Below are 24,195 nucleotides of genomic sequence, written 5' to 3' on the forward strand. Positions count from 1 at the left end.
CTTTAACATCACAATTAAAAGAACTAGAGAGGCAAGAGCAAACACATTCAAAAGCTAGCAGAAGGCAAGAAATAACTAAGATCAGAGCAGAACTGAAGGAGATAGAGACACAAAAACCCTCCAAAAATCAATGAATCCAGGAGTGGTTTTTGAAAAGATCAACAAAATTGACAGACCGCTAGCAAGACTAATAAAGAAGAAAAGAGAGAGGAATCAAATAGATGCAATAAAAAATGATAAAGGGGATATCACCACTGACCCCACAGAAATACAAACAACCATCAGAGAATACTATAAATGCCTCTACGCAAATCAACTAGAAAATCTAGAAGAAATGGATAATTTCCTGGACACTTACACTCTCCCAAGACTGAACCAGGAAGAAGTTGAATCCTTGAATAGACCAATAACAGGCTCTGAAATTGAGGCAACAATTAATAGCCTACCCACGAAAAAAAGTCCAGGACCAGATGGATTCACAGCTGAATTCTACCAGAGGTACAAGGAGGAGCTGGTACCATTCCTTCTGAAACTATTCCAATCAATAGAAAAAGGGAATCCTCCCTAACTCATTTTAGGAGGCCAGCATCATCCTGATACCAAAGCCTGGCAGAGACACAACAAAAAAAGAGAATTTTAGACCAATATCTCTGATGAACATCGATGCAAAAATTCTCAATAAAATACTGGCAAACCGGATTCAGCAGCACATCAAAAATCTAATCCACCATGATCAAGGGCTTCATCCCTGGGATGCAAGGTTGGTTCAACATTCGCAAATCAATAAACGTAATCCAGCATATAAACAGAACCAAAGACAAGAACCACATGATTATCTCAATAGATGCAGAAAAGGCTTTTGACAAAATTCAACAGCCCTTTATGCTAAAAACACTCAATAAATTCGGTATTGATGGAACGTACCTCAAAATAATAAGAGCCATTTACGACAAACCCACAGCTAATATCATACTGAATGGGCAAAAACTGGAAAATTCCCTTTGAAAACTGGCACAAGACAGGGATGCCCTCTCTCACCACTCTTATTCAACATAGTGTTGGAAGTTCTGGCTAGGGCAATCAGGCAAGAGAAAGAAATCAAGGGTATCCAGTTAGGAAAAGAAGAAGTCAAATTGTCCCTGTTTGCAGATGACATGATTGTATTTAGAAAACCCCATCGTCTCAGCCCAAAATCTCCTTAAGCTGATAAGCAACTTCAGCAAAGTCTCAGGATACAAAATTAATGTGCAAAAATCCAAGCATTCTTATACACCAGTAACAGACAAGCCGAGAGCCAAATCAGGAATCAACTTCCATTCACAATTGCTTCAAAGAGAATCAAATACCTAGGAATCCAGCTTACAAGGGATGTAAAGGACCTCTTCAAGGAGAACTACAAACCACTGCTCAGTGAAATCAAAGAGGGACAAACAAATGGAAGAACATACCATGCTCATGGATAGGAAGAATCAATATCGTGAAAATGGCCATACTGCCCAAGGTGATTTATAGATTCAATGCCATCCCCATCAAGCTACCAATGACTTTCTTCACAGAATTGGAAAAAACTGCTTTAAAGTTCATATGGAACCAAAAAGAGCCCGCATTGCCAAGACAATCCTAGGTCAAAGGACAAAGCTGGAGGCGTCACGCTACCTGACTTCAAACTATACTACAAGGCTACAGTAACCAAAACAGCATGGTACTGGTACCAAAACAGAGATATAGACCAATGGAACAGAACAGAGTCCTCAGAAATAATACCACACATCTATAGCCATCTGATCTTTGACAAACCTGACAAAAACAAGAAATGGGGAAAGGATTCCCTATTTAATAAATGGTGCTGGGAAAATTGGCTAGCCATAAGTAGAAAGCTGAAACTGGATCCTTTCCTTACCCCTTATATGAAAATTAATTCAAGATGGATTAGAGACTTAAATGTTAGACCTAATACCATAAAAACCCTAGAAGAAAATCTAGGTAGTACCATTCAGGACATAGGCATGGGCAAGGACTTCATGTCTAAAAACCAAAAGCAACGGCAGCAAAAGCCAAAATTGACAAATGGGATCTAATTAAACTAAAGAGCTTCTGCACAGCTAAAGAAACTACCATCAGAGTGAACAGGCAACCTACAGAATGGGAGAAAATTTTTGCAACCTACTCATCTGACAAAGGGCTAATATCCAGAATCTACAAAGAACTCAAACAAATTACAAGAAAAAAACAAACAACCCCATCAAAAAGTGGGGAAAGGATATGAACAGACATTTCTCAAAAGAAGACATCCATATACCTAACAGACACATGAAAAAATGCTCGTCATCACTCGCCATCAGAGAAATGCAAATCAAAACCACAATGAGATACCATCTCACACCAGTTAGAATGGCAATCATTAAGAAGTCAGGAAACAATAGATGTTGGAGAGGATGTGGAGAAATAGGAACACTTTTACACTGTGGTGGGATTGTAAACTAGTTCAAACATTATGGAAAACAGTATGGCGATTCCTCAAGGATCTAGAACTAGATGTACCATATGACCCAGCCATCCCACTACTGGGTATATACCCAAAGGATTATAAATTACTCTACTACAAAGACACATGCACACGTATGTTTATTGCGGCACTATTCACAATAGCAAAGACTTGGAATCAACCCAAATGTCCATCTGTGACAGACTGGATTAAGAAAATGTGGCACATATACACCATGGAATACTATGCAGCCATCAAAAAGGATGAGTTTGCGTCCTTTGTAGGGACATGGATGCAGCTGGAAACCATCATTCTTAGCAAACTATCACAAGAAGAGAAAACCAAACACCGCATGTTCTCACTCATAGGTGGGAACTGAACAATGAGATCACTTGGACTCGGGAAGGGGAACATCACACACTGGGGCCTATCATGGGGAGGGGGGAGGAGGGAGGGATTGCATTGGGGAGTTATACATGATATAAACGTTATGCACATGTACCCTAGAACTTAAAGTATAATAAAAAAAAGAAAAGAAAGAAAAAAAAAGATTACTGCAGTAGGCAAAGATGATGGTGATTGGGACTAAAGAGACATCTGTTGAGATAGAGGATAGTAGAGTTATTTAGCGATGAGATCTTGAGAGAGATATTTAGAAGATAGAACTCATAAAATATTGGAAGATTACAATGGGGGGATGAAGGAATTTTTTTCCAGTTTTTCTGGCTTATCGTAGATGGTAATGTCATTTCATGAGTTTGATTTTAATTATTTGACTTTTGGTGCCCATGAGACTTCCTGGTAGAGGTGTCAAGTAGGTAGATACACATATATAGGAATTGAGCTTAGAGGAAAGGTCTGGGCTGCAGACAAAGTTCCAGGAATTATCGGTGTTCAAATGATATTTGAAGTCATAGAAGACCAAGGCTAAGAATATTTATAACTATATACATGAACTATTATGCACACACAAACACACACACACACACACACAATTACAGAATCATACGTTAAGGAAGAATAAAATGTATTTAGATGTGTAAGAGTTAAATAATAAAATAATAGAAGAGCACTGTCTAGAAGCAAAAGGTAGCAATGACTTCAAGAACAGGGCAATTATCATTTTGACAATAAGAGCAACATGTACAAATACCAAGTCCGTTTTATGTGCCAATCATTGTGTTTAAATTCATTAAGTTGCTCCATCCTCACAATAATATCATTAGGTACATAACAACTGCTTCATTATGGTTATGAGGAAACTGAGATAAAGAGAGGTTAAGGACTCACCCAAAGTCATATTGTCAAGAGTTGCAGACATTGTTGGCTGCCTATCCAAAATTCACTTTTTCCCTTTATAAACATAACTTCAATTTTTCAGGAAACTTTCTTTATTGTACTGCCATATGCCTTACAGGAAATAGGCCCAGTCTCTAACCTTAAGTGTGTGATTTCTTATTTGCTTAGTGCTATCACACTGATGTTATTCACCTTGCCAAAAATTGGTTTGCCAGTGGTATCTGGTCACAATTTTGACTCTTGAGACATAAGGCATAGCATCCATCTTATGGCAATGAGAAGATCTAGTCTAATGAGGCTGACAAACTAGGAGTCCAAGGCAAAAGACTGAAAACAGGTTAATGATGACATTTTTCAGCTGCTGAGTCAATCAATTCTAGAGCTAACCTACCAAAAGACTTACTGGTTTGTGCGATAGTATATTTTCCCTATTGCTTTCAGTCATTTTGAATTGGGTTTTCTGTTATTTCCCAAACTGATAGAGTTAGCAGGCTATTTTGTTTGTTTGGTTGGTTGGTTGGTTTTGTTTTGTTTTGTTTTTCAGACAGAATCTTTCTCTGTCGGCCAGGCTGGAGTGCAGTGGCATGATCTCGGCTCACTGCAACCTCCGCCTCCCGGGCTCAAGCAATTCTCCTACCTTGGCCTCCTGAGTAGCTGGGATTACAGGCATGTGCCACCATACCTGGCTAATTTTTGTATTTTTAGTAGAGATGGGGTTTCACCACGTTGGCCAAGCTGGTCTTGAACTCCTGACCTCAGGTAATCTGCCCTCCTCAGCCTCCCAAAGTGCTGGAATTACAGGCGTGAGCCACTGTGCCCAGCCAGCAGGTTATTTTTAATTGAGTGGTAGGAACACAAGCTAGATTTCAGTGAGTGTAGGTGTAAATAAGAGGTAAGGATTCAGAAAAATAAGTATTGACTACATTTTTTAGAAGCTTACTTATGTTAAAAAAAAATGAGACAGTTTTGGTAGTGAATTAGGCACAGCAAAGTATTAATCTGAGAATGTTGCAATCTGGTCTCTTACAAATGCAAAGAACCTGGCTGTCCAAAAAGCAGTGTAGCAGAATGGTCAAATTCCAGGCTTTGGAGAAAGACTGATCTGAGGTGGTTATATAACCTTGCAAGTGACAGCTTACTAAACTGTTTCTCCAGCTATAAAATGGTGGTAACAATAGCATCTACATGCTTTGTTATTTAAATGTGATAATGCATACACACAGTATCTAGCACAGAAGAGCCACTCAGTAAATGGCGGCTATCGCTATTATCATTACTAATATCATCCGGTTCCCCTGACAGTCAACAAAATTCCTGTCAGGAAAATCAAAGGATTAGAATTACAGAAGATTAAGCCAAAGCCATGTCACCCAAACCGCAGAGCTTAGGGAAGTGGCAAGATGAAATTTAGGAAATGGTCTCTATATCAGAAAAAAATAACAAGTCTCTATATCGGAAAAAAAATGAGAAGAACTGCAGCAGCTATTTCTTCAACAAGTCCTACCAATACTGATGTTATCAGCACCATTTACTGGCACAATATTTGTTAATGTAAGACAGGGGTCCTGCAACACTTGTCTCACAGGAGTTTCCCAACCAGGTGGGGCAGGGCAGTCAGGCTCCCCAGTCCTGTTCTTTCCAAGAATGGAGAAAACGTAGTGCCTTAACTATGTACACTTTCCTAAGGTCTTGAAATCCCCTTCGTTAGCATTGCCCAAACCTCAGCCACACACAATCAGCACAAGCAGAGAACTTCCAAGGGAAGGTTGATAAAGGCATAAAGGAAATTGGATACCCTCATACGTGGCCTCAGTGCCACAAGGCAGCACTGGACTCCTGAGACCAAGGAAATCCCATAGTTTCAGCCAAGCTGAAACAAGGCACTTCAGCCAAAAATCCTTACCCTTGCTTCTATGGAGACAAACAGAGGATGAGGCCTAAGGGTGGCTGTGACGCCACATGATACATAGGTTGGCCAATGTGGGTGAGTGAAAGACTTATTGACGTCTGAGAGGGTTTTAAAAAAATCTATATATCTTGAAATTCTGCACTTGCTCAGTGATTCTAGTACAGCCAGTGGTAGGGGAGTGAAATCCAAGGAGGATTCTACCCCTTGGATAGCTTTTCAGTGGAAAGCAACACATTATATCACTTTCTCCAGAAAGCCTTTTCTGACACCTCTCCAGTCTTGGATCAGTAACCTTCTCCATGCTCCCACAGTACTCTTTTCTTCCCCTATCAGAGCACTAATTCCACTGTGCTGTAAATAATGGTTATTCGCATGCTTCAACCACCAGACTGGGAGATGAAAGAAGTCAGGGACTGTTGTGTTTATCTTTATATCTTCAACACCTAGCACACTACCAGGCATATAGTAAGCATTCAATAACCATTTGTGGGACAAATGAATAAAAGTGTTTTCAAGCATCCAAATTAGTAAAACTATAAATTTTGAGGGTCCATATTATTTTCCCCTTTAGAAAGAATAAAACAAAAGATTCAGAGAGATTAAAAAACATGCCTAAGTTCATACAATAACTAACAGAGGAAGAACTGTGTCCCAGGTCTATGTGATTCTGTAAGTGTGTATTTTGCGTCTTGACATCTATGGACTCTAGGACTCCCAGAAAGTTTGCCTTGACCATTTTCTATGTCATTCAAAGATTGGGAAGAATATATCTATTGCATTAAATGCATGACAATAGATGCTCCAGGGAGCAAAGTCTAAAAGTAGTAACAAATTTGTACTTTTCCAGGCAAGTAAGAAAAACAGTGAACAATAAATTATAATCCAGGAAGATATAAGAAGCCAACAGGTTGCGGAGCATAAGACGAAACTGCATTCAGGACCTTCAAAACAAACATTGTCTAAACACAGGTATATTAAATCATTACTTACTGAAGAAATGCTAAATATCAGTTCATGTTCTAGACACTGAAGACAATAAGATGAAAAAGACAAGGTCCATGCCACTGAGGAACTCACAATCTGGTGGGTGAGACAATCAAGACCACAATGACTACACAATGTTGAACCAGTTTTTATACTATTATCTCTCAGCCCTCAAACAAGTATTCTATATGCCACTTTATGATGGGACTCAGAAAACTAAACTTTCCTTTGATAATTTGTGCCCTCTTGGATCCTTCAAATATGGGTGCTAGATAAAGACTAGGAGGAAAGAAAAGAGTTGAAGGGGTTTGTTTCTTCCAGTTTGCTTGCTGTACCTGACACCATCGTTTCAACAATAGCCTTTCATCCAAGCCACAGTAGTTGATTCCAGTTTCTATTTATTCCCACACTCTAGAATCAGTCTCATCACACTCCCTCAGAAATACCGGCACCAGTCAGCTGGCAGCTGCTTCTCAGAATTCTGAACTACAGCTCTGAATATGAGGGCCCTTTTCAAAGTTTCTGAGGTAGAAGCAGCAGCCAGGTAACACCCTTTTCACAGATGCTTTGGTCCCAGCTCTGCAGGCATTTCCTTTGAGGGCCTAGATTATGATAATCCCAATTTCTTCCCTTTGTTCCCTCATACCTAGGGTGTTTCCTCACTTTACTGTTTCCTGCAGTCATCATCTCGGTGTTACTTCAGTGTTACTTTTTTTGTTTGTTTTTTCAGTCCTTAAACATCTATTCTACCAATTCCCTATATTAAATTCTTTGTTAAAATAACGTGGTTTCTGGGCCCTGCATGATACAAAAGTGACATGAGCACAATGTGCTCTGGGAGCTCAGAGTAGAAATCTCACAGAGACTGAGATGATTAGATAATATAAAATTGAGAACAGGGGGCGGAGCAAGATGGCCGAATAGGAGCAGCTCCAGTCTCCAACTCCCAGCGCGAGCGACACAGAAGACCGGTGATTTCTGCGTTTTCAACTGAGGTACTGGGGTCATCTCGCTAGGGAGTGCCGGACAATCCATGCTAGTCAGCTGCTGCAGCCTGACCAGCGTGAGCTGAAGCAGGGCGAGGCATCGCCTCACCTGGAAGCGCAAGGGGGAAGGAAATCCCTTTTCCTAGCCAGGGGAACTGAGACACACAACACCTGGAAAATCGGGTAACTCCCACCCCAATACTGCGCTTTAAGGAAACAGGCACACCAGGAAATATATCCCACACCTGGCCGGGAGGGTCCCACGCCCACGGAGCCTCCCTCACTGCTAACACAGCCGTCTGCGGCGATCTATCCGCAAGGCAGCAGCGAGGCTGGGGGAGGGGCGCCCGCCATTGCTGAGGCTTAAGTAGGTAAACAAAGCCGCTGGGAAGCTCGAACTGGGTGGAGCTCACAGCAACTCAAGGAAGCCTGCCTGTCTCTGTAGACTCTACCTCTGCGGACAGCGCACAGCTGCAGTCCATTAGGGGAAAGAGCGGGGGCGGTGCAGACGCAAACGACTCTGTCTGACAGCTTTGGGGAGAGCCGTGGATCTCCTAACTCGGAGGTTGAGATCCGAGAACGGACAGACTGCCTGCTCAGGTGGGTCCCTGACCCCTGAGTAGCCTAGCTGGGAGACATCCCCCACTAGGGGCAGTCTGACACCCACACCTCACAGGGAGGCGTCACCCCTGAGGAAAACTTCAAAGGAAGAATCAGACAGGTACACTCGCTGTTCAGCAATATTCTATCTTCGGCAACCTCTGCTGCTGATACCCAGGCAAACAGGGTCTGGAGTGGACCTCAAGCAATCTCCAACAGACCAACAGACAGTCCTTCTGACTGTCAGACGGAAAACTATCAAACAGGAAGGACACCTATACCAAAACCCCATCAGTACGTCACCATCATCAAAGTCTAGAGACAGATAAAACAAAAAGATGGGGAGAAGCAGGGCAGAAAAGCTGGAAATTCAAAAAATAAGAGCGCATCTCCCCCTGCAAAGGAGCGCAGCCCATCGCCAGCAACGGATCAAAGCTGGTCAGAGAATGACTTTGACGAGATGAGAGAAGAAGGCTTCAGTCCATCAAACCTCTCAGAGCTAAAGGAGGAATTACGTACCCAGCGCAAAGAAACTAAAAATCTTGAAAAAAAAGTGGAAGAATTGACAGCTAGACTAATTAATGCAGAGAAGATCATAAACGAAATGACAGAGATGAAAACCATGACACGAGAAATACGTGACAAATGCACAAGCTTCAGTAACCGACTCGATCAACTGGAAGAAAGAGTATCAGCGATTGAGGATCAAATGAATGAAATGAAGCGAGAAGAGAAACCAAAAGAAAAAAGAAGAAAAAGAAATGAACAAAGCCTGCAAGAAGTATGGGATTATGTAAAAGACCAAATCTACGTCTGATTGGGGTGCCTGAAAGTGAGGGGGAAAATGGAACCAAGTTGGAAAACACTCTTCAGGATATCATCCAGGAGAACTTCCCCAACCTAGTAGGGCAGGCCAACATTCAAATTCAGGAAATACAGAGAACGCCACAAAGATACTCCTCCAGAAGAGCAACTCCAAGACACATAATTGCCAGATTCACCAAAGTGGAAATGAAGGAAAAAATCTTAAGGGCAGCCAGAGAGAAGGTCGGGTTACCCACAAAGGGAAGCCCATCAGAATAACAGCAGACCTCTCGGCAGAAACTCTACAAGCCAGAAGAGAGTGGGGGCCAATATTCAACGTTCTTAAAGAAAAGAATTTTCAACCCAGAATTTCATATCCAGCCAAACTAAGCTTCATCAGTGAAGGAGAAATAAAATCCTTTACAGATAAGCAAATGCTTAGAGATTTGTCACCACCAGGCCTGCCTTACAAGAGACCCTGAAGGAAGCCCTAAACATGGAAAGGAACAACCGGTACCAGCCATTGCAAAAACATGCCAAAATGTAAGACCATCGAGGCTAGGAAGAAACTGCATCAACTAACGAGCAAATAACCAGTTAATATCATAATGACAGGATCAAGTTCACACATAACAATATTAACCTTAAATGTCAATGGACTAAATGCTCCAATTAAAAGACACAGACTGGCAAACTGGATAAAGAGTCAAGACCCATCAGTCTGCTGTATTCAGGAGACCCATCTCACATGCAGAGACATACATAGGCTCAAAAAAGGGATGGAGGAAGATCTACCAAGCAAATGGAGAACACAAAAAAAGCAGGGGTTGCAATACTAGTCTCTGATAAAAACAGACTTTAAACCATCAAAGATCAAAAGAGACAAAGAAGGCCATTACATCATGGTAAAGGGATCAATTCAACAGGAAGAGCTAACTCTCCTAAATATATATGCACCCAATACAGGAGCACCCAGATTCATAAAGCAAGTCCTTAGAGACTTACAAAAGAGACTTAGACTACCATACAATAATAATGGGAGACTTCAACACTCCACTGTCAACATTAGACAGATCAACGAGACAGAAAGTTAACAAGGATATCCAGGAATTGAACTCATCTCTGCACCAAGCAGACCTAATAGACATCTATAGAACTCTCCACCCCAAATCAACAGAATATACATTCTTCTCAGCACCACATCGCACTTATTCCAAAATGACCACATAATTGGAAGTAAAGCACTCCTCAGCAAATGTACAAGAACAGAAATTAAAAACTGTCTCTCAGACCACAGTGCAATCAAACTAGAACTCAGGACTAAGAAACTCAATCAAAACCGCTCAACTACATGGAAACTGAACAACCTGCTCCTGAATGACTACTGGGTACATAACGAAATGAAAGCAGAAATAAAGATGTTCTTTGAAACCAATGAGAACAAAGATACAACATACCAGAATCTCTGGGACACATTTAAAGCAGTGTGTAGAGGGAAATTTATAGCACTAAATGCCCACAAGAGAAAGCAGGAGAGATCTAAAATTGACACTCTAACATCACAATAAAAGAACTAGAGAGGCAAGAGCAAACACATTCAAAAGCTAGCAGAAGGCAAGAAATAACTAAGATCAGAGCAGAACTGAAGGAGATAGAGACAAAAAAACCCTCCAAAAAATCAATGAATCCAGGAGTTGGTTTTTTGAAAAGATCAACAAAATTGACAGACCGCTAGCTAGACTAATAAAGAAGAAAAGAGAGAGGAATCAAATAGATGCAATAAAAAATGATAAAGGGATATCACCACCGACCCCACAGAAATACAAACAACCATCAGAGAATACTATAAATGCCTCTACGCAAATCAACTAGAAAATCTAGAAGAAATGGATAATTTCCTGGACACTTACACTCTCCCAAGACTAAACCAGGAAGAAGTTGAATCCCTGAATAGACCAATAGCAGGCTCTGAAATTGAGGCAACAATTAATAGCCTACCCACCAAAAAAGTCCAGGACCAGATGGATTCACAGCTGAATTCTACCAGAGGTACAAGGAGGAGCTGGTACCATTCCTTCTGAAACTATTCCAATCAATAGAAAAAGAGGGAATCCTCCCTAACTCATTTTATGAGGCCAACATCATCCTGATACCAAAGCCTGGCAGAGACACAACAAAAAAGAGAATTTTAGACCAATATCCCTGATGAACATCGATGCAAAATCCTCAATAAAATACTGGCAAACCGGATTCAGCAGCACATCAAAAAGCTTATCCACCATGATCAAGTGGGCTTCATCCCTGGGATGCAAGGCTGGTTCAACATTCGCAAATCAATAAACGTAATCCAGCATATAAACAGAACCAAAGACAAGAACCACATGATTATCTCAATAGATGCAGAAAAGGCTTTTGACAAAATTCAACAGCCCTTTATGCTAAAAACGCTCAATAAATTGGTATTGATGGAACGTACCTCAAAATAATAAGAGCTATTTATGACAAACCCACAGCTAATATCATACTGAATGGGCAAAAACTGGAAAAATTCCCTTTGAAAACTGGCACAAGACAGGGATGCCCTCTCTCACCACTCCTATTCAACATAGTGTTGGAAGTTCTGGCTAGGGCAATCAGGCAAGAGAAAGAAATCAAGGGTATCCAGTTAGGAAAAGAAGAAGTCAATTGTCCCTGTTTGCAGATGACATGATTGTATATTTAGAAAACCCCATTGTCTCAGCCCAAAATCTCCTTAAGCTGATAAGCAACTTCAGCAAAGTCTCAGGATACAAAATTAATGTGCAAAAATCACAAGCATTCTTATACACCAGTAACAGACAAGCAGAGAGCCAAATCAGGAATCAACTTCCATTCACAATTGCTTCAAAGAGAATCAAATACCTAGGAATCCAGCTTACAAGGGATGTAAAGGACCTCTTCAAGGAGAACTACAAACCACTGCTCAGTGAAATCAAAGAGGACACAAAACAAGGAAGAACATACCATGCTCATGGATAGGAAGAATCAATATCGTGAAAATGGCCATACTGCCCAAGGTGATTTATAGATTCAATGCCATCCCCATCAAGCTACCAATGACTTTCTTCACAGAATTGGAAAAAACGGCTTTAAAGTTCATATGGAACCAAAAAGAGCCCGCATTGCCAAGACAATCCTAAGTCAAAAGGACAAAGCTGGAGGCGTCACGCTACCTGACTTCAAACTATACTACAAGGCTACAGTAACCAAAACAGCATGGTACTGGTACCACAACAGAGATATAGACCAATGGAACAGAACAGAGTCCTCAGAAATAATACCACACATCTACAGCCATCTGATCTTTGACAAACCTGAGAGAAACAAGAAATGGGGAAAGGATTCCCTATTTAATAAATGGTGCTGGGAAAATTGGCTAGCCATAAGTAGAAAGCTGAAACTGGATCCTTTCCTTACCCCTTATACGAAAATTAATTCAAGATGGATTAGAGACTTAAATGTTAGACCTAATACCATAAAAACCCTAGAAGAAATCTAGGTAGTACCATTCAGGACATAGGCATGGGCAAGGACTTCATGTCTAAAACACCAAAAGCAACGGCAGCAAAAGCCAAAATTGACACATGGGATCTAATTAAACTAAAGAGCTTTTGCACAGCTAAGAAACTACCATCAGAGTGAACAGGCAACCTACAGAATGGGAAAAATTTTTGCAACCTACTCATCTGACAAAGGGCTAATATCCAGAATCTACAAAGAACTCAAACAAATTTACAAGAAAAAACAACAACCCCATCAAAAAGTGGGGAAAGGATATGAACAGACATTTCTCAAAAGAAGACATCCATACAGCCAACAGACACATGAAAAAATGCTCGTCATCACTCGCCATCAGAGAAATGCAAATCAAAACCACAATGAGATACCATCTCACACCAGTTAGAATGGCAATCATTAAGAAGTCAGGAAACAACAGGTGTTGGAGAGGATGTGGAGAAATAGGAACACTTTTACACTGTTGGTGGGATTGTAAACTAGTTCAACCATTATGGAAAACAGTATGGCGATTCCTCAAGGATCTAGAACTAGATGTACCATATGACCCAGCCATCCCACTACTGGGTATATACCCAAAGGATTATAAATTACTCTACTACAAAGATACATGCACACGTATTTATTGCGGCACTATTCACAATAGCAAAGACTTGGAATCAACCAAATGTCCATCTGTGACAGACTGGATTAAGAAAATGTGGCACATATACACCATGGAATACTATGCAGCCATCAAAAAGGATGAGTTTGCGTCCTTTGTAGGGACATGGATGCAGCTGGAAACCATCATTCTTAGCAAACTATCACAAGAAGAGAAAACCAAACACCGCATGTTCTCACTCATAGGTGGGAACTGAACAATGAGATCACATGGACTCGGAAGGGAACATCACACACTGGGGCCTATCATGGGGAGGGGGGAGGAGGGAGGGATTGCTGGGGAGTTATACATGATATAAACGTCATGCACATGTACCCTAGAACTTAAAGTTAATAAAAAAAATAATAATAAAAAAAAAAAAAAAGAAAAAAAGAAAATACAAAATCTAATTAATACAATATGTTCAATATCACTGGCAAAAAACAAAAAATCTTACTACGAAATGAGCAAAATAAAATATGATAATATTGAAAAAAAAAAAAAAAAAATTGAGAACAGGACTGAGTCTGAAAAAATTAACTAAGCCAATAAAGGAGAGGTGGGGAAAGAGAAGTGTTCCAGGCAAAGTAATAACATGTGCAAAGTTACGCAGATGATAGAGAGCATAAATGGATTAGGAGAAATAGAGTAGTTCTGTATGATTAGGATAGGATATGAAGCAAAACAAGTTTGACATGATGATAAATAAAGAAGAAGAGCCAGTAAAATTTGTTGACTAATTAGAGTTAGAAGATAGATTTGGGAAAGGAAAGAAGAAGGTAGAGTCTAGGGGTATCTTGCTTGTGTGACTGGATGGAAGAACAGGTTTGGGAAGAAGATAAAAAAGCAGTGAATATTTTCTCATCAGTCTATCACAGACACAAAGCCGGAAGCCAAAGAAAGACAAAGCTAGAAGCCAGCATAATTAAAGTTCACATATCCTCCTACTATTTCATAGTTGTGTGATTTTAATTATTGAACTGCCTTGACAGTCAGTTTTAGTGCCAAGCAAATGGATAACAATGCAATAGAACTGTGTATAATCATAAGGACAGCTCTATTTATTGAGCTCATGTTGTAATAACAACCATAACAATAAAAGAGCTAACACTGAGGGATTAATGTAAGGTTCTATACTAGGTGCTGTACACATATTTTTCATCTTAATGCCAATGTTTTAAATCTAGTAAAATAAAAACACTGTTATGGACAGTAAGGCCATTTGGGTGCCCTTTACAGGAGGGAGGAAAAAAGCACAGATGTCACACAGAGCATGCATGAACTTCACAAAATTATTTCTGAACATTTTTTTTATTTTACCTAAGGTCTCTGTCTTCGAAGCAGTCACATTTTCTCTCTCTTCAAATCTCCAATCCCTTGACAGTCACTGCCCTACCATGCTCCCCCCATTTACCACAAGCACCCTCTCCAGTCTCCTAGTAGTAGCCCAAACTCATTATTTTCAACAAGGTCACAAATTTGATTTTCTCTCAGATTTTTATTTATGTCCTCATACACAAAAACAAGCTCTGCAACAACTGACCCCCTTCCTCGGAACTCCTTTATAAAAGGCAACAGAAAATTTAAATAATCGAATATCTCTCAAATGTTTAAAGATACACTCTGCCCAAAAAGTACCCCCAAATTACATTTCAGGTAAAAGTTGGTTCATAGAAGAGACAGACAAAACAGGACCCCCTGAAACATAGAACCACCCCATAGTTCTATTATGTAAGCTTGGAGTCACATATCTATATTCTTGAATCATGACTCTGTCACATACTTTTTTGAAATGCTGTTGAGATGATCCAATGAGAAAACATGTATAAAGTATCTCTTATGATACAAATTCATTTGATGCAGTTTTTAATGAAATTATATTTCATTAAAATATTTTGAAGGTCTATAATTTCATAATATTAGCTAGTTTTCATTTTATTTACATTAGCCATCCATGTTAAATGATAGGTTTTTAATATGCATAGTGATACAAAGTTTCATTTTAAAATGATTAAGTTAGAATAAGTGACTCAATTTTAATAAGTACATTAACAACAACAGAGCTGACGTACAAACAAGACAAAAATCCTAAAGATGGTACATGAATGGCTGAGATCTACACAATGGCACCCTATGTCACAGTGTGCTAAGAAGAACTGTGGTACCCATTAAACAAAATATTACAAAGAGAATAATCCAAGTTTTTGGCCCTCTAATACCTCAGAGCTGCTGAGAAGTGTTTACTTAGCAATAGAGACACAGAAGTAACATATAAGATAACTATATAAAATACTATCTACTCTGCTAAATACACATTGGAAAAAGTGTGCGTGTGTGTGGGGGGGGGTTCTCCTATTAGAGTCACTACCAAATATTAATCTATTCAGTAAACATTCAATGATGTCTACCAAACTTTAGGCCTTGTTCTGGATGTTGGATATGCAAAAACAATAATTTTTAGTCCTTTCCATCAAGGATCTTACAGTTAATAGGAGGAGGATGCAGACAATAATCATAAACTCTCAACAAAGGACAAAATACTGAAATTAGAAGTCAGAGAAGTTCCCAGTGAGAACAAAGGAAGGAAACAGAGAAAGAAGAATCTAGGAAATATGCTAAGGTGGCATGACCACAGAAGTAGAACAAAAACCACCATAAATGACTCCTTGAGAGAGTAGAAATGCTCACCTGTACTTGACAATTCCATTGATCATTGGGTTCACGTCCTTGATTCTGTTGATATAAGCCTGAACAACATCTATACATTTCACCTGCAAAATACAATACTTTAGTTAGCAGCCATTATTCACTAAACAATTCATTCAACAAGTATTTCCTGAAAGACTCCCGTGTACATTAATCATTTTTTGAGACACTTTCAGTGAATACCCAGTGTAGTCCCCACGAGGCAAAATATGAGGCTGAGGAGGTATAAGATGTCTATTTTGGAGGTAAGAAGCCAGAAATATACCAGTATAAGAAAGTTCCAAATAATAAGTAGGGACAAAAGGAATAAACTCTGCTGAAATTAAATATAAATTGGAGTTCAGAGATACTATGTATATATAGTAAACTAGCAAATATTTTGTTCTAGTAAATAATCAATGAAAAAATAGATATCGTTTCGGTAATACCCTGAAACTTAATAGTTTAACATCATCTCTGCAAAACCAAGAGTTGGGGAGCGGAGATATAAAAGAACATAAATGTAGGGTTTCCAGATAAAACACAGGAAATCAAGTTAAATTTGAATTTCAAATGAATAGAGAGTAATTTTAGTATAAGTATGTCCCAATTATTGCATGGGGATGATTATACTGAAATCTATATGTTATTTATCTTAAATTTAAATTTAGCTAAGCATACTGTACTTTTGTTTGCTAAATTTACCAACCCTAAACCAAAGGTCTTAAGTTAAGCATGTGAGGAGGGATAAGACAAGGAAAACATCCTGGGTGGGTGCTACAAGATTATTATTTAATTATTATATACAATTGTAGTTTTAATGTTAATTCTTAGACATGAGACAATAAACATTAGAAAACTGCAAAGCAAAACAGAACCCCCAAGTAATGAGGAGAGAAAAATAATTAAAAAGAAATCAGATCAAGACAGAAAAAAAGAAGGAAAGGAAAAGAAAAAGCAAGTTTGATAAATTATAAACATTACATCAAGTGAAAAGGATTAAACCAATTACATAATAATTGTGAAAGACTGAATTCCCCTGCCAGAGGGCAAAAACATTAAATTTGGTTTTAAAAAAAAGCTCAGCTATACAATGTTTATATGAAATTCATCTGGAACAAAAAGACAATGAAAGATTGAAAACAAAGAGTTAGGCAAAGATATACTAGGTGAAAAAAAACAACAAGAAAGCAGAGGTGGTATCATTAATATCAGAGAAAGCAAATTTTAAAACTAAATCCTAAAACGGTATGATATATGAGGATGCTATAACAGTTGTATACATTCTGAATTAATAAAGCAGGCAAATACGTGAAGCATATACTACAAATACAAAGAGAAGTTGACCAGATGTATAAGTACAGTAGCAAACAATGTAGCTCTCTCAGAGACTGACAGACCAAGGAGTAAAAAGTGAGGATATATCCGAGAATTTAATAATACAACCAACATGCTCAAATGCATAGTGAGGGAGAATTTTTACTCCATCAAGAATACGCTCTTTATTCATCAATCACTAACAAAAATAATCATGTCACACAAAGCAGATCTTAATCCCAAAAGGTTTTAGAGAATTTCTTAGTCAATTTGACAATTATCCAGGAATATTAGAAACCCAAAATTAACGATGATATTTAGAAGGCTTAACTATTTCAAAAACATTTTTCCATATAATCAATGGATCTAAGAGGTAAACAAAACTAAAATGGCAAATATCAGTAAATTCACAAAAAGAGGAACTTTATTATCAAATCTATTGAATATGGCTAAAACTGTCCTAATATACTTTTATTTATAAAAATAAAAAGTAAGATACCATATAAGGTATTCAACTTAAAATAACAGAAAAAGCATTTTTTTTCTTTTTTTTATTATCATACTTTAAGTTCTAGGGTACATGTGCATAAAGTGCAGGTTTGTTATATATGTATACTTGTGCCATGTTGGCGTGCTGCACCCATCAACTCGTCAGAACCCATCAACTCATCATTTACATCAGGTATAACTCCAAGTACAATCCCTCCCCCCTCCCCCCTCCCCATGATAGCCCCAGTGTGTGATGTTCCCCTTCCCGAGGCCAAGTGATCTCATTGTTCAGTTCCCACCTATGAGTGAGAACATGCGGTGTTGGTTTTCTCTCTTGTGATAGTTTGCTAAGAATGATGGTTTCCAGCTGCATCCATGTCCCTACAAGGACGCAAACTCATCCTTTTTTATGGCTGCATAGTATTCCATGTTGTATATGTGACACATTTTCTTAATCCAGTCTGTCACTGATGGACATTTGGGTTGATTCCAAGTCTTTGCTATTGTGAATAGTGCCGCAATAAACATACGTGTGCATGTGTCTTTATAGCAGCATGATTTATGATCCTTTGGGTATATACCCAGTAATAGGATGGCTGGGTCATATGGTACATCTAGTTCTAGATCCTTGAGGAATCGCCATACTGTTTTCCATAATGGTTGAACTAGTTTACAATCCCACCAACAGTGTAAAAGTGTTCCTATTTCTCCACATCCTCTCCAGCACCTGTTGTTTCCTGACTTTTTAATGATTGCCATTCTAACTGGTGTGAGATGGTATCTCGTTGTGGTTTTGATTTGCAGAAAAAGCAATTTTTTAAAGAATAACAAAATCAAGATAAAATTTAATAACAGAAATAAAATAGGAACAGTAACAAAAAAACCAGTATAAAAAGATGAACTAACTTTTTAATACCTACCAAACGGATAGCCTGCAACAAGCATGATGGAGAAAGAGTGTGTGCAGAAAAATGGTTAATATTAAGAATGAAAAAAAAGATACAACCATAGATACAGGGGAGATTTACAAAATTATAGAAGAAAGTTATATGTATTTTTTCATTTGGGTTAACTCTACTTGTCCTTTAGAATTATGCATCTAGTAGGTTTTCAGTAAATGTTTGTTAAATGCATCCACAGACAGAGATTTCAGCCACCATAACTCAATAGTCTAGTGTATACACAGCTGGTTATATACATTAAGAGCCTGGATTGTCAAGCTGATGTGTAGCACCTGGTCACTCCATCAACATACACAACCCCAAAGATCTTCAACTGCCACTGCTACCCTAATTGAGTTTGTAGCATGTAGAACATGACAAAAAAAGAAAAAAAAAAGCAGGGATTAGAGGTAGAAGTTAACATGACCATAATTGTCACTTGCTGAATACTTATTATATGCCAAGAACTTTATGTACATTATGTCATTAACTCCTCCTAGCAACACATGTAATATTATCCCCATTTTACAGATGAAGCAATTGAGGCTCACTGAGGTTAAGTGACCTAATCAAAGCCACATAGCTGAGCCTGGATATTTGTGTTTGCTTTTTCCAAATGAACCTTGCTGTCGTAAGAGAAATGAAGACTAGGTACATGGTTAGAAATTTCACTCACTACAGAAAAGTACAAATGAAAAGTGAAAGCTTCTCACTCTCTCTCTCTTTCCCTCCCTCACTCTAATTAAACTAAAGAGCTTTTGCACAGCTAAAGAAACTACCATCAGAGTGAACAGGCAACCTACAGAATGGGAGAAAATTTTTGCAACCTACTCATCTGACAAAGGGCTAATATCCAGAATCTACAAAGAACTCAAACAAATATACAAGAAAAAAACAAACAACCCCATCAAAAAGTGGGGAAAGGATATGAACAGACATTCTCAAAAGAAGACATCCATACAGCCAACAGACACATGAAAAAATGCTCATCATCACTCGCCATCACAGAAATGCAAATCAAAACTACAATGAGATACCATCTCACACCAGTTAGAATGGCAATCATTAAGAAGTCAGGAAACAACAGGTGTTGGAGAGGATGTGGAGAAATAGGAACACTTTTACACTGTTGGTGGGATTGTAAACTAGTTCAACCATTATGGAAAACAGTATGGCGATTCCTCAAGGATCTAGAACTAGATGTACCATATGACCCAGCCATTCCACTACTGGGTATATACCCAAAGGATTATAAATTACTCTACTACAAAGACACATGCACACGTATGTTTATTGCGGCACTATTCACAATAGCAAAGACTTGGAATCAACCCAAATGTCCATCTGTGACAGACTGGATTAAGAAAATGTGGCACATATACACCATGGAATACTATGCAGCCATAAAAAGGATGAGTTTGCATCCTTTGTAGGGACATGGATGCAGCTGGAAACCATCATTCTTAGCAAACTATCACAAGAAGAGAAAACCAACACCGCATGTTCTCACTCATAGGTGGGAACTGACCAATGAGATCACTTGGACTCGGGAAGGGGAACATCACACACTGGGGCCTATCATGGGGAGGGGGGAGGAGGGAGGGATTGCATTGGGGAGTTATACATGATATAAACGTCATGCACATGTACCCTAGAACTTAAAGTATAATAAAAAATAAATAAATAAATATAATTTAAAAAAAAAAAAAAAAAAAGAATTTCACTCACTACAGAAAAGTACAAATGAAAAGTGAAAGCTTCTCACTCTCTCTCTCTTTCCCTCCCTCACTCCCTTATTCCCTTCTCCCCTCTCTTCAGCTGTCTCCCTCCTTCACACAAAAGGAATTATATTATATTCATTGTTCAGTACCTTATATTTTTACCACTTAACATAATTCAGAACTATTTACATATCTGTTCCTTTAGATCAACTTCATACTTATTAATGGCTGTACCATATTTCTCTGTATGGACAGACTAAAGGAAGAACTAGTGATATTTTTTATTACTTATCTAAACACTGAAAATACTTTTTTTCTAATTTTCTAAAGTATTGATTATATTTATTATAAATAGGTAACATGAACACATGTTTCAAAAATCTGAAAGTAAAAAAGATCATGCAATGAAGCCTCTCTCCATCCTTGTCTCCTAACAAAGGAGATGAATAAAGAGTGGGACTTATGGTTTCAAAACTTCATTGACTTTCAGATCATCAACAAAATCAAATATCCAAATGTGCGAAAACAATGACCAGGCTATGTATGGTGGTGGCCATAAGTTGATGTATTTTTGGCAAGGCCCAACCTTGGATACCAACTGAGGCTGTGGAGGTTCAGATGACATAGTAGTAGCCTGAATTCTGAATAATAGAAGAGTAACCATATAGAGATACAAAAGTAAGCATAAAGACAGTAGACACTGACTCACAGGAAACTGACTGTTCAATCAGAGCTCGTTATCAAGAAGCATACTCTTCCATAAAACAAAAATTGAGTAAGATTCACCTGGCTCTACCACTTTCTAGCTGTATGGTATTGGACAAGCTATTAGAAAGCTCTAAACTTTATTTTCCTTTTCTGTAAGATGATGATAATTACATGTACCTCAAAATGTCATTATGAAGATTCAATTTACAAAAATCTAAGTAAAATATTTGCCTTATCAAGTGGCACATGGTAGGTGTTTAATAAATTTAGTTGTTTTGCAGTAATAATATTTCCATGTGTAAAAAAGGCAGAAACTAAGGGATAAACAAATATTGTATCCACTCCACTTCTCCCCTTCAGAACATTTTTATAAATCTAGATAAACTATATCTAGATTATCTCTTCTCATGGGCAAGCATGAATAAAAAATGGCTAGTTACCAAAAACCTGATGATAGTAATAATAGTAATAGTTAATATTTACATAGGACTAGTATGCCAGACAATGTTCTATAAGTTTTACTTATATGAATTCATTTAATTCATCACAACTCTAAAAGGTAGATTCTATTATCAAATTCATTTTTCTTAAAGGATATCAGATACACAAAAAGTTAAGAAATGTTTTTAAGGCTGGGCGCGGTGGCTCACGCAAGTCATCCCAACACTTTGGGAGGTCGAGGCGGGTGGATCACGAAGTCAGGAGATTGATATCATCCTGGCTAACACGGTGAAAACCTGTCTCTATTAAAAATACAAAAAATTAGCCGGGCGTGGTGGTGGGTGCCTATAGCCCCAGCTACTTGGGAGGCTGAGGCAGGAGAATGGCGTGAACCCAGGAGGCGGAGGTTGCAGTGAGCCGAGATCGCACCACTGCACTCCAGCCTGGGCGACAGAGCGAGACTTCTCTCAAAAAAAAAAAAAAAGGAAAGAAAAAGAAAAGAAAAGAAAAGAAAAGAAAAGAAAAGAAATGTTTTAAGATCACAGAGCTAGATTGTAGAAAAGCTAGGATTTCTGAACCCAGGCAGTCTGACTCTAGAGTCCATCCTTCTAATCATTATGTTACACAATCTCCTATGTGCCAGGTGCTTGATATGTATTATCTCCAATTGTTGTGGCACAAGGTCACACAGCCATGGACAGATAGTCCAAAATTTGAAATATATCATCTTCCTACTATCAGGTTGGTGCAAAAGTAATCGTGATTTTTGCCATTAAAATTAATGTCAAAATCTCAATTACAAAAATCGCGATTACTTTTGCACCACCGAATACATCCCATTGCCTCCCTAACTTTTAGAAAGTTAGAAAAGCATGCCTGGGTGGGTAGAGGCTGGGGAGGGGATACGGCAAGAAGACAGGATAGGTCTTTGAAAGGTAACCAGGAGTGTAATACAAATATTATTAATTCATACAGTCAGGAACACATACTGAGATACTCAGGAAATATTTGCTGCATGCCTATTCTTTGTTAAGTAGTATTGTAGATTCCGGAAATAAAACAATGACGAAAAACAAATGAAATAGCAGAGAGATGAAAACAAGCAGAGTATAAATAAACACTACTAGACTGTAGCTCAAGATCTCTAGGTAACCAATCATTTATACGGCAGAGATGAATAGTACTGCCTGCACAACTTTAAAGAGAACGAATGAGCTGCTTAAATTTTTTTAATTTAGAACTTTCAATAATTTTCGTGCAAATCATTTTACTTCAGTTTTCTTATGCATAAAATACGAATATTACCTATATAACTGCATCCGTGAAATAGAGTATGTTTAAGTACCCAGGCAGAGTGTTTCACACATACTATGCACTAAATATATGGTAGACACACCTTTTACTATCCTAGACCAAGTACTACTTTCATTTTAAATCAATTTTAAAAAGAATTGGTTGAATCGTAAACAGCAGGTAGATCTGGGGCCTGTGAGAGAGGGAGGAATAGAGAGAGAGAAAGGGAGAGGGAGAGAAAAAGAGAGAGACTGACTTTCCATGACTGAAAACTCACACCTGGTTTACCCCACACACAGTAATTATGCACAAATAGGACAAATGGATAGGAAGGACTATAAGGGTACCAACCCATGCCCACAGTAAACGTCCTTGGTAAAAATAAACGTACTACAACACCCAGAAGTCTCCCTTCATTCCCAATAAATGCCTCTCCTAAGTCAAGTCGCCCTAGTAGAGAATGGAAAGGAAACCGCAACCACCGCCACCACTAAGCTTCCTGGATCTCGCTAAAATACCTGTCCCTCCAGCCTCTTCTGAATTGCACTCTCACCTTTCTCTGTCGGATCAGCTTGGCCAGCTGCATCCCCGAAAGCAGAAGCAATGGTTCAGTCACAGGCCGAGGGGACTTTGAGGCAAACTTTGGGCCCCTTAAGGCTAAAGCTGCTCGGCCTACTAAGCCTATGAGAAAGCCTAGCGCCCGCAAGAGGAACAACTGAATGCGGGCGGTAAATGAAGGTGCCATCGTAGCCTGGATTCCGCACGGTCCTAGTGCTTGAGGGTTACGTGCACCCTGGGGAAAGGATGAGCAAAATTCTAAGCAAAGAGGTACTTATGAAGCCTTTCGTTTACAAGTCCAGTGTCTACCCACAATTCCACAGGAGCTTGTTTATCATCACTTGCAGGGCTCCTAGCCAGAGATGGGGGAGGAGCCTTCCCAGCAGCTGCCGGTGTGCAATGCTACCTGTTGTTAGTGCTGTTGTAACCCAAGACAGAAAGTGAGTCATAAGAAAGAACACTGGCTTTGGAATTCCCCAGTTCTGCTACTGCGTAGCCCTGGCCGACTTACACTATATCTCCTAGTCAATTTACTCATAAGATAAAAATGGTAATAACTACTTCTATATCAAAGGGTTACCACAAACACTAGATAATAAATAAAACATTTAGCACAATGTATGGTAAATAGTATAAGTGGTAGTTGTTATAGTTTGTTTCAGTTGTGCTTATTTTAAAAGTGTTGTGAACATACCTTTGTATGCAAATATTCAGTATGCTCAACAAACAACTAATTGGCAAGCATATACATATTTTTCTTATGCATATTATGTAATC

General features: G+C 38.7%; 1 protein-coding gene across 4 annotated transcripts in view; it reads right to left on the reverse strand.

Moving 5' to 3' along the window:
* FAAH2 (fatty acid amide hydrolase 2) overlaps positions 1-23,853 on the reverse strand; it is a 242,356-nt gene extending 218,503 nt beyond the window's left edge. For all 4 annotated transcript variants that reach the window (XM_033201025.1, XM_033201024.1, XM_033201023.1 and 1 more), the window contains exons 1-2: positions 23,414-23,853; positions 15,954-16,036 (exon numbers count right to left, since the gene is read on the reverse strand). In XM_033201025.1, coding sequence (XP_033056916.1) covers positions 15,954-16,036; positions 23,414-23,605 — 275 coding nt within the window. In that variant the 5' untranslated portion in view covers positions 23,606-23,853. The remainder of the gene's footprint in view (positions 1-15,953; positions 16,037-23,413) is intronic.
* Between the last annotated feature and the right edge of the window lie 342 nt (positions 23,854-24,195).

This window comes from Trachypithecus francoisi, unplaced genomic scaffold (genome assembly GCF_009764315.1).
Source record: "Trachypithecus francoisi isolate TF-2019V2 unplaced genomic scaffold, Tfra_2.0 Lachesis_group6, whole genome shotgun sequence".
Classification (NCBI taxonomy): domain Eukaryota; kingdom Metazoa; phylum Chordata; class Mammalia; order Primates; family Cercopithecidae; genus Trachypithecus; species Trachypithecus francoisi.